The following is a 13,746-nucleotide window of genomic DNA, read 5'->3' as shown; positions in this document are numbered from 1 at the left end:
CTCATGAAAAGAGAGTTGTTGGTGCATTTGCTCTGAAAGCTTGATGAGGATGGATGAATGGGTGATGGGTACCTTATGTATCTCTTCCATTCCATATTCCTCTTCATCCCTGTGCTATTTGGAGACAGGAGGGAGGGAAGGAGGAGCAGATAATGGAGAGATGAGTGAGACAGAACGTGCCTCAACTTAGGGGCGGGAAGAGAGGGCGTGAGAGAAGAGTCAAAGAGACAGAGGTGATGTTAAATGAATACAACATTGATAAGAGAGGGAAATGGCATTGTGCTACATAACAAATTAGAGAGAGAGAGGGAGAGAGGCAGAGACAGAGACAGAGACAGAGACAGAGACAGAGACAGAGACAGAGACAGAGACAGAGACAGAGACAGACAGACAGACAGACAGACAGACAGACAGACAGACAGACAGACAGACAGACAGACAGACAGACAGACAGACAGACAGACAGACAGAGGCAGAGACAGAGACAGAGACAGAGACAGAGACAGAGACAGAGACAGAGACAGAGACAGAGACAGAGACAGACAGACAGACAGACAGACAGACAGACAGACAGACAGACAGACAGACAGACAGACAGACAGACAGACAGACAGACAGACAGACAGACAGACAGACAGAGACAGAGACAGAGACAGACAGAGACTATGAATGGGAGGGACTTACTGTATATGAAAGGAACAGACTGGTGACTTTTAGTTTTTACATAAAAATATGAAAGGAAACCATATGACAATTCAGAGACAGACAGACAGACAGACAGATTTACCTGGTGTGTCTCCTCCCAGCCATTCTCGTCCTTCGTACCTAGCCTGGCCCTGTAGTAGAGGAGGGTCTCGCAACAGGAGGTCTCGCCTCCTGCAAGCACGCTGTGGTACAGCGGGGTGAGGAAACAACGATCTTTGTAGTCCGGAGATGCTCCCAGAGACAGGAGAGCCTGCCAAGGAGAGCACGACACCATGTAAACCAATGTGTGTGTGTGTGTGTGTGTGTGTGTGTGTGTGTGTGTGTGTGTGTGTGTGTGTGTGTGTGTGTGTGCATGCGTGCGTGCGTGCATGCGTGCGTGCGTGCGTGCGTGCGTGCGTGCGCCGACGTACAAAAGACATGTTTTAAGATGATGGCAGAGTAGGATGGACAGTAGGATGGACAGTATGGAGGGAATGGGTAGAAAGTGAATAGTTTTACAACACAGGAGTTGAGCAAAAGACAGCGGGAATAGGTTAGAAAATAAAGACGATACAAAATGAAGAAAACCAATAAAATAAATCTATAATTAAAAATTATATACGAAATGGGCGAGGTCAGCTGAAACTTACACAAACAGAATACTGTAAAAAGTGTGCCTGCATGCATGTGATTTAGTGAGCGGTCCTCATTACCATCAGCCCAATGTGATTCTGTGCTCTAACAGCTCTGTGCAAGGTTGTCAGACCATCTCTGGTCCTGAAATCCAGATGGGACCCGCCTTGGAACAGCACGCGAATGACTTCTGTGGACTGTCCTGACTGCACCGCCACGGAGAGGGGGCTCTCTGCCTCACAGGGGGAGACAGAAAGACATTATGTCATTGTGGTGGTTATCTAAGTTTAATGTATGGGAGGAGTTATTGTGACACTTTGTGTTCCAGTATGAAGGGTGCTTCATATGTGTTCTTGTCAAATGCATTTTGAAGTTAAAATGACAGTAATAATAATAATGATTAGTAGTAGATGAAGAGAACAAAGAATAACAGGAAGAATAAGAGGAAGACACAACGGACATGGAGAAGAAGATGATGAAAAAGAGGATAAAGAAGAAGAGAACAAAGAAGAAGAACAACAACAACATAGAAGTGTATATTTGTATGTCTCTAAATGTTATGAATTGAACAAGGTGGACCCTCTTGTAAACAAGTCTAGTGCTTTATTGGTCGTCCACTCACAGTTAAGTTTTTTGTATCGAGTTGTGCTTGAAATGTACTGTAATTCTGCAAACTGTTAATAAATACTTCAATCAATCAAACAAGAAATATGAAGTAGTACCTTGAGGAAAAGGAAGAATCATATAACACCCAAAATAAACACAAAATAAAGAGCAAGACAAATAAGGAGAACACAGAAGATGAGGAAGAACGAGAACATGAAGACAAAGAGGAGGAAAAGGATTGAGTGTCACTGTCAGTATGAGCTCACCTTAATCGCATGACTTATCAGTCAAAAAAGTGATGTACTCTATGATAGGTACGGAAGAGAGCAAAATCACAGCTGACACTGACAGCCAAGAGCAATGCAAGTGCTTTTCATGTCCTACCTTTAAAGCCCTTTTTTCTGTCACTCTGAAAATAAAGGATAATCTTATGGGGAGAACAGGATCAAAAAGCCTTTTTTTATTTATTTTTTGTATTTGCCTTTATTTATAGGACAATAGAAATGGGGAGAGAGATGGGGAATGACACGCAGCAAAGGTCGTTGGGATGGTCATTTGCAGCCTAGGTGCCTGGACCGCTATGCCAGTAGCCCGGGTCAGTCTCTTGTTTTTCAATTGGGAGCCAGGATAAATCTCTCAGGGCAGTGTAACTCACCTCCAGTGTCAGGGTCATGGAAATTAGGGTCGAGGCCTTTCTCCAGGACCTTTGCTATCTTCTCCACAGCTCCTGTTTGAACGTACTCAAGGAACTTTTTCAGATTGGCCTGAAAAGGAGGTAGAATTCCCTCGTTTGTAAAAGCAATGGCATTGTAAAACTGGTACTTTCAATAGACTTGTAACGGATACCTTGGTGCTCAGTTTGGAGAGGATTTTCTCATCCAGATTTGTCTGTTTGTAAACCCTGGTTTTGTACCTAAACTGTGGAACAACAAAACAAAAAGAATAATGTATTTTCTTCTTTTTTTTAAGGTGTGCATTATATCCATAAGCTTATACAGTCAATATACAATTTACAATTTAGGCATAGCAGATGCTCTTAATCCAGAGCGATTTACATTAAGCAAGAACAAAAAAGCATGGCAATATATCATATACATAGGCCTACAAAGTAGTTGAATCATACGTAAACTAAGAACAGTGGAATATCTATATAATGAAACTATGCATAGTGCGATGTTTATATAAAATGCTATAAGTCTACATAAACTGCTATCTAAGTCTACATAAAATATGCTATCCAAGTTACATAAGTTGAGCCTTTGCCTACGCCTGTAGGAGGTTGAGGCTAGGGCAAGTACTACTTAGTGCTATGGGCTAAGATGGAGTTTGAAGAGGTGCGTTTTCAGACTGCGGCAGAAGATTGGGAGTGAATCTGTAGTTCTGAATGAGGTAACAAGATGACTCGCCCCTTTTCCGTTTTCCTCCCAGAATTTTCCCCAGTGAGGGGTGGGAGAGGCTGGACGGCAGACGGCTGGACTTTGAATTTCTCTAACTATAAACTCTCATGACAGCAGTATAAATATAATTTATGAAAAGCTACTACATTGAAGTCTGTTCACAGAAGTTGTTGTAGGCTATGTGGGGATTATCTGACGAGGTACCATTTGAGGGGGCAAAACCTTACATATACTAAATAATACTAAATTGTTTATAGGGTCAATATAAGTAAAATAATATAGCCTTTCCACAGGAGTATCTTTTCATATTTTTCCAAAAAGAATACAAACAGCCAATAGCATATTACAAAGTTATCCCCCTCACTGGGGAAAATTCCGGGAGGAAAAACGGGCACGCACTGGGGCGAGTCATCCGGTATTCCTGAATGATTGCAATGGGAAGTGCATTTCATAGTTTTGGAGCCAGAAGGGAGAAGAGTTTGGGACGTGTGGAGCGTTGACCCGGCGGTTCCCTGCATCGGCTGATCTGAGCGCAATATACACAGCACCAGGGAGAGATCAATTTGTGATAGACTATATTCAGAAATATTTATTGATAGACTGTACCATTCAGAGTTGTCACAACCTAAGCCTAATTATTTTAGTATTATATCAGCTGAGTTATACTTTGTTGTGCATTGTGTCACGCACCGAAAATAGCCAATCTATGAGCTCCTGAGTTTGTTCACCTCTTTTCAGTGCGAGATGCTGGAGAACTACTAAGTATAAATAGTTCTTACCCGTTCCTGTGCTGTTCCCTCTGGGCATCAATAAAGTTTGATCTTATACCTATCTTATTTAAATTTGATCAGAGCCTGTGTGTTGCTTGTGGTCACTAATGTAGATTGACTGAAAGATCACAGGAACAACAGCTGGGTGAACTTTCACTTTGTTATACATGACGTCACAGTACACAAAGCCATATTTAAAATAGCCTACATGTTTCCCCAACTACTGTATGTGATTTTGTGCTTTCAACACAAATTATGAACATATTTCTGAGCCCACAGTTTTAAAGTAAATTCACCTGCAGAGGGCACTGTAGCATCGTTGTACAGTATGTGTGAGTAAACCATAGTAGAAATCTATGGCATGTCACACCCATTCACAACAACCCACTTAAAAGCCACTGTTGGGGAAACAACCGCTTCAGTTTAGAATGAGTAGGTTACATCTATAGCAGTGGCTGTACTGTTGGTTTTCATTTAATAGACCCTTTTCACAGCAGCCATTTTGACATAGTAGGGTAAACACAGCTACTTGACCTGAATGGAATGATACTAATTAAGGAGGTTCTGTTTCCATTCAGGTCAGAGTCATCATGGTGCTAAATGGAATGGAACATGAATAGGTATAATATATATATATATATATCATGATATTAGACTGGATATTGTCTGTGATTTGGGATATTGTACTATTGTGATATGATATAAACGTGTTCCATAAAATATAAATATCGGATCGGGAAAAATCAGTATCGGCAGATGCTCGGAATCAGATCGGAAGCAAAAAAATGTGATCCCTAACTCAGAGTACAGTACACTACTCCGAGTATAACACTAGAAACAGGGAAGTGCCAATGCAAACAACTACCCATCTCCAATAATTCAGTCCACTGATGGTCACAGAACTGCATCTTCTTTTGTTCTTCTTTTTCTTTCCTTCTAAATTTAGAGTAGCCAATTACCCCCATTTTTCTCCCTAATTTAGTCATTGTGCCATTTTGTCACTGCTGTCGTATCCCACTGACTCACCTGCCAGTGAGGATCGAGCCCCCACCGGGAGGACTTAAGACCTTTGTCCTACTCCTCCCGCCCAACACTTCCTGCTGGCCCGGTACCACCCAAGCTCATATGAGTACATGCAGTGACAAATATCACCCTTCCCGCCAGGCTTCCCTCCCCCGAACACTCTCAAAGGGCACCTACGGACGGCTGCAATTCGAAACTGGCCCCCGTAAAATCCCACCCCCTTTTCCCCTCACTGTATGTTCTTTTCCCCTTTTTACCTCCTCTATGATGATTTCCTGTTTTTGGCTATATAGAATTAGAAGTGTATATTTCTTGTACGCCTCTAAATGTTATGATGAATTGAACATGGTGGACCCTATTGTAAACAAGTGTAATGATTTATGGTGTTGTCCACACACAGTTAACAGTTTTGTATTGAGTAGTGCTTGAAATGTACTGTAATCCTACAAACTGTTAATAAATTCTTCAATCAATCAATCAATCAATCAATCAAACACGGAACAATTGGGTTCGCATAGACGCACAAAAATGCTGGATGAACAGAACTGCATTTTCATTGATTGTGAAACCTCAAGCTTTCAAGAAAATAACGGCAGTCAATGCCTAAACTATTCGAGAGGTATCACACTCCCAATTACAAGTTGTTTCAAGACACATTTACAGCAATGCTGTAATACAGCATTATGTTACATGACATTTAATACATGAGAAGTCAAATCTAATGCATCACTCTGTCTTATATGTCCATATCCCTTATTTCTTTTCAGTGAGCAAGTATCAATTTGAGGTAAAAGTCCACTGTATGCCTCTGCATCCCCATACAGTATAAGGGTTTGAGAGTGCTGCACCAGCTCCCACTTATTGGAGTTCAAAGTTTAAACACTGTCCCTAATGTTAATGACAATGAAGACAGGTATGCCATACAGTACCTCCAGGTAAGGTACCCCTTGCTCGAAGGACTGTGGGTAGTCTCGCAGGGGGCGCTCCTCGTCTAAGAACTTGGCCTCTCTTCCTTCCCCAGCTGGCTGGAAGAGGCCATAGTTATGGACGTCCCACAGGGGCTCGCTGAGGGAACAGATAATCTGCTGTTTGGCGCCCCACACCATGAAGTCAGGGTCAAACTGGAGACACCTCTGAAAGATAAGGTATAAAATAAGTGTGCCGTGCATGTGTGCACACACGCGTCTATCTGCATTTGATTGGAGTTGTTTCCTTACACACACACACACCCACCCACCCACCCACCCACCCACCCACCCACACACACACACACACACACACACACACACACACACACACACACACACACACACACACACACACACACACACACACACAGCTGTTAGCAGGTCACTGAAGTCAGCATGGGTAGACATATAAAATGGCATCCATTATTAGGTTATGAATAAGCTCGACTACACTGCCTGTGCACAAGTTAGTGTTTTAAGTGTGCATTAGAATGGCACGTGTGTGTGTGTGTGTGTGTGTACGCTTACCGGTATGTGTGCTGCATATGAATGTATTTTATCTAAATAATTCATCAGCTGCCATATTCATTGAAGTAAGATGACTTACAGGAGGTGGACTGGTTATTCAAGCCACATTATGCAGTACTGTTTGTTTTCAACCAGATGGAGAAGTTGGGATTCTCTATACTGGGTAGAAATAATATGCACTTGGCTATTTTTCGGCTTTTATCCTTCCATACATTAAACTTAGATCTCCGCAATATGAGAGAAAGTGGAGAAGTCGTATAGAGAGTAAAGCCTCTTTGCGTCTTGCGTCTGTGTGCGAGCATCCGCGACAGGCTGGCTATGGTCACAGTCCACAATATCTTTGATGTTGTATGTGCATCTGGTGTGGACCTAATTAGATTTCATGGTGATGCTCCATTCATTTTTCGCCCAAGGATTATGTCCAATGCATTTCCTGGGGAAAAGGACAAGCTTTTCATTTTTGCCAATTAAGGTCGGAGCCGCACAGAGTTCACCTGCCAGGGCATTTACAAGTACTGTAATGTCTGAATGAGATATGGATTTATGCACAAACACACACACACACACACACACACACACACACACACACACACACACACACCTCTGCCTCCCCCACCTCTCCCCACCCGGTCGCTCTGTGTGATGCTGAAGCCAACACTATTGGCATGGCAACCGGTTCATTAGAACAGCCAGGCACCCGTTGCTGTAGCAATGTCTCTTGGTGTCTCGATGGGAGGTAAACCGCATGAGTGTGTGTGTGTGTGTGTGTGTGTGTGTGTGTGTGTGTGTGTGTGTGTGTGTGTGTGTGTGTCTGTCTGGGGGGTGGCGCTTTATTGAGATGGTGTAGTTGTAGTGTCAACATTTCGTTACTGTCGAGCAGAAACCTTGTATCTCCTTGTATCTCTCTTGTATATGTTTTTTTGTAAATTCATGCCCTAGACTGGCCTACAGTGTCACTTAAAAGTAGTGAAAATAGTAGATCGCTGTGAGCTTGAAGATCAGCTAATTTTCAAGTTTTGTTTTTATTTATTTTACATTCATAATAAAAAGGAATCGTCTGGTACTCGGGTGTTATAGTGGAAAGACCTTCCCACCACCACGGAGGTTGTGGGTTTGAATCCACCGCGTCCGTGGTGCATCCGGCTTTGTCGGGTATCTATGCAAACATAATCTGAGTTCCCAGAAGTTCTCGCATAAAAACGGGAGAATGACGGTTCGGGCTGGGGCGGCACCTGTCAGTTGAGTCACCCGAGTGTTGGCTGGGAGGACTATGACGAAAGCTCTAGGTCCTCCTGGTGGGGGCTCCTCAATGGAGGACTATGACGAAAGCTCTAGGTCCTCCTGGTGGGGGCTCCTCAATGGAGGACTATGACGAAAGCTCTAGGTCCTCCCAGTGGGGGCTCCTCAATGGAGGACTATGACGAAAGCTCTAGGTCCTCCCAGTGGGGGCTCCTCAATGGAGGACTATGACGAAAGCTCTAGGTCCTCCCAGTGGGGGCTCCTCAATGGCAAGTAAGTCAGAAATGTGTAAGGGTTGGAATTCATCGGCATAATGGGGGAGAGATAATTGTCTACTCTAAATACAAATATAATATTTTGGACATAACGAGCTTTTCACCCGATTTATCACGACGATATGGATGGAGGATGCAAATTAAGTGTTGTCTGAGTGGCACCATGCCGTTATTATTATTATTATTATTATTTTTTTTTTTTTTTTTTTCATTTGATCATTATTTTTTTTTTTTTTAAACATATGTTTATTGATTTTCTTACATTTTCGTACAAAGAAGTATATTCAGAACAATTTACATATATTTTCCCCCCCACATCCCCATGGCAGCACAAATACAAACAAAAACTTATAACAAAATGATTTGACAATAAATACAGAACAAAAATAATAATGACAAAACTAAGAATAAAACGAAAATAAAACATTACATACAGTTAAACAAACAAATACACAGTTCCCTACCCCCACCCTACAGCTGACTACTCCAATTCCATGCCGTTATTATTATTTTTTTAAAGATATTTTTTTTGCGGCTTACGCCTTTTATTGATTTTTTAAGGGACAGACAGTAGGCTGACAGGAAACGGGAGAGAGATGGGGGGATGACATGCAGTAAAGGCCGTGTCGGGTCCGGGAGTCGAACCCGCGGCACACTGCGACTGGATTACCAGTCCGGTGCCCAGACCGTTACGCTACGGCCTGGGCCACCATGCCGTTATTAATGAGGTGGTCTCCAACCTTCTTCCAACCGTGTTTCAACCCTCAACCACTACACTCTCCAGTTGGCGGGTCAGCAGTAATTGGCCAAGTCACTGCCCCTCTCCTCCAGGCTTCCAGCTATAGACAAGTCCACGGTGGGGCACCCCAGGCGCAGCCACCACCGAGGCGCAACCAGCACCGGGAGAGAGGGCCACACCTGGGCAACAGGGAAGTAAGAAACCCCCCCCCCCCCCCCCGCGCGCGCGGACCGCAGGCACTGAGAGGTCTCTAGGACTATGGATTGCCTCCTGCCTAGTGTCCTCCTACGTCTCACCAGACTGATCGTTTGTGCGGTGTGCATGTATCCGTCCTTGTCCACACTTGGCCTTACTCTGGTGTATTTGAGTCAAGGGAGCCTTCTCTGTTCTCATGGTGTGGTTTTGTTATTCCTACTATCTCTCTCTGATTATAACCTCTCTCCTTCTTTCTCATTCTCTCTCCATCAAACTGTGTTTCTATTATTCTCTCCTTCTCCCAGTGCCCCTTTAATCTTTTCCGATTACATTTCAGCTGAGATTTAGCTTGCTTAATGTTTGTAAGCGGTGGGCGGTATAGGAGCGTGTCAGCCAGTGGCTGACACAGTGCCCCGAGACCAACACAAATGGCTTACACACATTTGTGCCTGCCTCCACTGTCCCTCCCCCTTCCCCTCCCCTCTCTGGCCCACTACAAACTCATTAAAACCTTATTAGATAATTAGCAACTACTGTTATATTGAGAGCAGATTAGCTGACATGTGGAACAGCCAGAATGTTCAGGGAGTTGGAAGACGGAGAGAGAGTAACTTGGGGGGAGGGGTTGCATGGGGTTGCATGCATTGTCACCTGGATGTGGAGTGTGTGGGCCCCTTAGAGTATATATGAATAGAGACGGCACCCGAGTTCGACTCCCATCCACTTGCATTAAGTTGCTCTAAAGCGCATGAGGCGATTTCACTCCTCCTTCCGGGTAGGAACAGAGTGCATTCTGGGATGGATTTGCCCCAAACACATGAACGCGCTGCCGTTGACTATCATTGCACGCGTTCACGTGCGTTCACGTATGAAACAGCGTTCACGTATCATCGTGAACAATGATAGTCAACGGACCAGCGCGTTCAAGTGTTTGGGCCCACGCTGCAATACCAAATTCGGCCACTATGTCAATTTCTCCTCAGGGTTTCCTCCGGGTAAGGAAAGGAAAGGTACTATGTTTACCCAGGGTAACTGACTAAGCATCAGATACTTGTTTACAGCCAGGCCCTGCTTATTTCATAGAACATTTCATGGTAGTGGTTCAATGCCTTGTCCAAGGGCACTTCAGCGGTGGTCATTTTTAACGTGTCGGACCGCTGATTCGAACCGGCGACCTTCCGGTATCAAGACCGCTCCGCAATCCGTTCGGCCACCGCTGCCACCGTCTCTATTCATATATACTCTAAGTTGGGCCCGGCCAATTCTCACTTTCCTCCACCCCAATACAGAGAGTACTTGACTGTACAGTATATGGGTGCCAGCCTCAGTCATAAAAATGGTAATTATAATTATTACAAGTGGGCCCAGTGACAGTTATACTTTTAATGAGGTTGCATTTGAAAACTCTACTCTTTTACATACAGCAGATGTTAGATACTCTGGGTACAACCACCACAATGGGTAGTCCCAGATTGAAGTTCCGCATGTCTGCCCTGCTGAAGTGTCCTAGACCTAGAGTAAGTGATTAATCCTGGATCCAAGGGGCACTGTTTTGTAGCTGGGTCTGCACTTGAAATTTTATTACAAACACTTAAACAGAGACTTTCCATATGGGAATCACTGGCACTGGAGGAATTATAATATGAAAATAACAACAGGCAATGTGCTTAATGAACCTGTCCTTGAAGGGACCAGTGCTTACATAGTCATGCATATTGTAGCAGGCCCTGCAGTAGCAATCCCAGTCACAACACAATGCACCTACCGTTTGTTTGATGTCTGGGATTCCAATGCGGAACACCATCATAGTCAGGTGAGTGTCTTCCAATGGCGCTACTGTGGTCATGCTGCGCTCCATATGAGCCCGCCTCTTCTGCAATGCATTGGTTGTTCCGGGGTGATGGAGCTGCTGATTGGTTGAGATAACTTTATGATGATGATGATGCTGCTTATTCATTGGCTGATGGTGAGTGGGGACTTGATTGGAGTTACCCCTGTTCCCCGGGTTGGCCGACCTCAGTTGCCGCTCTGCCCTCTGCCTCCCGACAACAATGGCCGCCGGCTTGCCCCCATCGCTGCCTTTCCCCTCCCACGATTGTCGCCTGGTCCTCAACTCCAACTCCCCCAGTTCCTCCAGCCCTCCGTTCTCGTTGAAGCATCCACCTTCCCTCTGCTCGTCTTCCTCCTCCTCCTCATCCCCGTCCTTGTCATCCTGTCCATTATAAAAGTGCTTGTTATTTCCCAGCATCCTTGGCTGAGCGGGGGGTCACTGCAGAGAGCGCAGAGGGACACTGCTGTCATGGCGACGTGGCGTCATGGCCGCCCCATGTGGCTCCCATGGCTTCCTCCTTTGAAACATGCTGTGGACGAAGGCAGAAGCAATGAAGCAAGAGTGAAACTCTGCTCAGAGGTTAGTCTGTAGCACTTTAATCAAGGAGTAGTGGAGTACCAATGCTCAACATCTCACTCTGCACTGCAAGAACTTACACAGCCAACAGGACCTCACTCTCTCGTGTGCTCAGACTGCACAGTGTGTGTGTGTTTGTTTGTTTGTTTGTTTGTTTGTTTGTTTGTTTGTTTGTTTGTTGTGTGTGTGTGTGTGTGTGTGTGTGTGTGTGTGTGTGTGTGTGTGTGTGTGTGTGTGTGTGTGTGTGTGTGTGTGTGTGTGTGTGTGTGTGTGTGTGTGTGTGTGCAAGTGTGTGTGTGTGTGTGCGTGTGTGCGCGTGTGTGTGTGTGTGTGTGTGTGTGTGCGCGTGCATGTGTGTGTGCGCGTGCGTATAGGCGTGTGCGTGCGTGCAGGTGTACGGTGTGTGCACGTGCACTGTAGTACTAATCGATGTCGAGGGTGCCATTCGAGGCATTTGAGTAGAAAGACAAGTCCAATAATAGAAGCACTAGCCAGAGGCAAAGCTGGTCCACATATTTCCATTTGGCTGCTGGGAATGCATGCGGGAATAGCTATATATACATCCCATGAATTTGCATCACAGATTCATTGCTGGTGAGAGCGATATGTAACGGAATGTCCCGAGTGGTCAGGAATATTACTACTATTGAATTAACAAAACACAACTACAGTTTCTAAGAGACGACCCTGGACTAATGACTTGCAGTATGAGCCGTTCAAAATGTATTCATCGCTTTATTCTGCTGCAAATTCAACTGGTTGGTGCCTGTGCCGCTGTACTGTATGTTATGTTCTAGTTGAGTTAAATTTCGACAGGTTGGTGCATCTGTATACTGTATGTATACTCTATGTTACGTCCTAGTTCAGGTTGTAGTAGATAGTTTGGTGCAACAACCAACAAGGTGCCATTACAGCCCTCTGCAAATTGGGGCCACTGTCAAAAGTCACCTTGATGGAGACAGAAAACAGACAGGTGTTTTTCCTACTTCCCTACAGAGATCTTGTATGTCAATCGGACTTTTTTCACTTTTCTTTCCACTCACTGGATCAAAGATACGCTGTACTTCCTCATGTTAGAGGAAATAAAATAAAAAGGGGCGCCACAAAGACTGCTTATGAAGTATGGATATGGAATGCCTTCTTTAACCATATTGTAAAGAGAAAATCTAATTTCCCACTGTTCTGTAAAAAGGAAGAATTCTCTCAGCAGCACTCTCTGCACTGCAGTTTTCTTACAAAAACATATTAAATAGCGTACTATTTCTTTTTGCCTTTTTATTGTATGTTGTGTCTCACTATCATTATGTAGCGTTTTGTTTATCTTTACTTTTTTTTATATATCATACAGTATTGTAGGCCTACCGCTAATTATATCTAGTAAAAAAATAAAACATCACACTTGTATGAAGTGAGGTCCAGTGAGTAACTATAAAATGTATTGATTGAAACTTACAGTATATTTTAAATACAGAATTATGTTATGTACTGTACGTATAGTATACAGTACATTATACTGTACTAGACTGGTGCCCATTGGCCACCGGACTACTCAGGGATTTAGCTCAGCTTTTTTTTTGTAACATATGCAATTCACATATACCTTTTATTGCTCTTCTGATGTATTGTGATGTTTTCTTTTTTAAGTGGTGCAACCACTTCTACATCCAGCTTACAATGTCCGTGTGCCTGTTTGTGTGTACCCCTGTGTCTGTGAGCACGAGTGGTGTGCGCATGCGTGAAATTGGAACGAGAGAAGTATGTGACATGGCTGCCACCTGCTGGACGCAAACGATACAGAGAAGAAATTGAAACGATACAGAGAAGAAATTGGAATGATACAAATTGGAACGATACAGAGAACCAATTGATGGGAGTTGCACCACTTGGTTCACACTGGTGTGATTTTTTATATGATATTGTATTACTCAACACTGAAATTGAGTTTGATTACTATCAGTGTAATAAATAGTTGAAAATGCATGCACCACCCTATTATGCAATACCTGTTGTACCAGTGTCAGAGTACACCTTGTACCCGTCTGTCTGTCTGTCTGTCTGTCTGTCTGTCTGTCTGTGTCCCTTTTATATATATGGAGGCGTGATGTCATGAGGCGTGACCATATATTCAGGTGTGATGTCACGAGGCGTGACCATATATGGAGGCATGGGTGATTAACTAACAAACTGACGGACGGGAGATGCAGGTTTTCATAGTAAATGCGACCCACTGTATGGTTGAAAATTTTGCAATTAAACATATCACACAGAAAATTGTTTTCTGT

General features: G+C 43.9%; 1 protein-coding gene across 1 annotated transcript in view; it reads right to left on the bottom strand.

Annotated features, from left to right (window-relative positions):
- Nucleotides 1-11,336, bottom strand: part of LOC310874950 (SH3 and multiple ankyrin repeat domains protein 1-like) — a 37,374-nt gene extending 26,038 nt beyond the window's left edge. The window contains exons 1-7 of the mRNA XM_083787905.1: nt 10,823-11,336; nt 6,043-6,246; nt 2,770-2,841; nt 2,579-2,687; nt 1,398-1,549; nt 788-955; nt 73-114 (exon numbers count right to left, since the gene is read on the bottom strand). Coding sequence (XP_083644031.1) covers nt 73-114; nt 788-955; nt 1,398-1,549; nt 2,579-2,687; nt 2,770-2,841; nt 6,043-6,246; nt 10,823-11,305 — 1,230 coding nt within the window. The 5' untranslated portion in view covers nt 11,306-11,336. The remainder of the gene's footprint in view (nt 1-72; nt 115-787; nt 956-1,397; nt 1,550-2,578; nt 2,688-2,769; nt 2,842-6,042; nt 6,247-10,822) is intronic.
- Nucleotides 11,337-13,746: the final 2,410 nt, after the last annotated feature.

The sequence above is a fragment of the Protomyctophum parallelum genome (genome assembly GCF_964188405.1).
Source record: "Protomyctophum parallelum genome assembly, chromosome: 17".
NCBI lineage: Eukaryota > Metazoa > Chordata > Actinopteri > Myctophiformes > Myctophidae > Protomyctophum > Protomyctophum parallelum.
The sequence above is the reverse complement of the archived record's forward strand: the minus strand, read 5'-3'. Positions and strand labels throughout refer to the sequence as shown.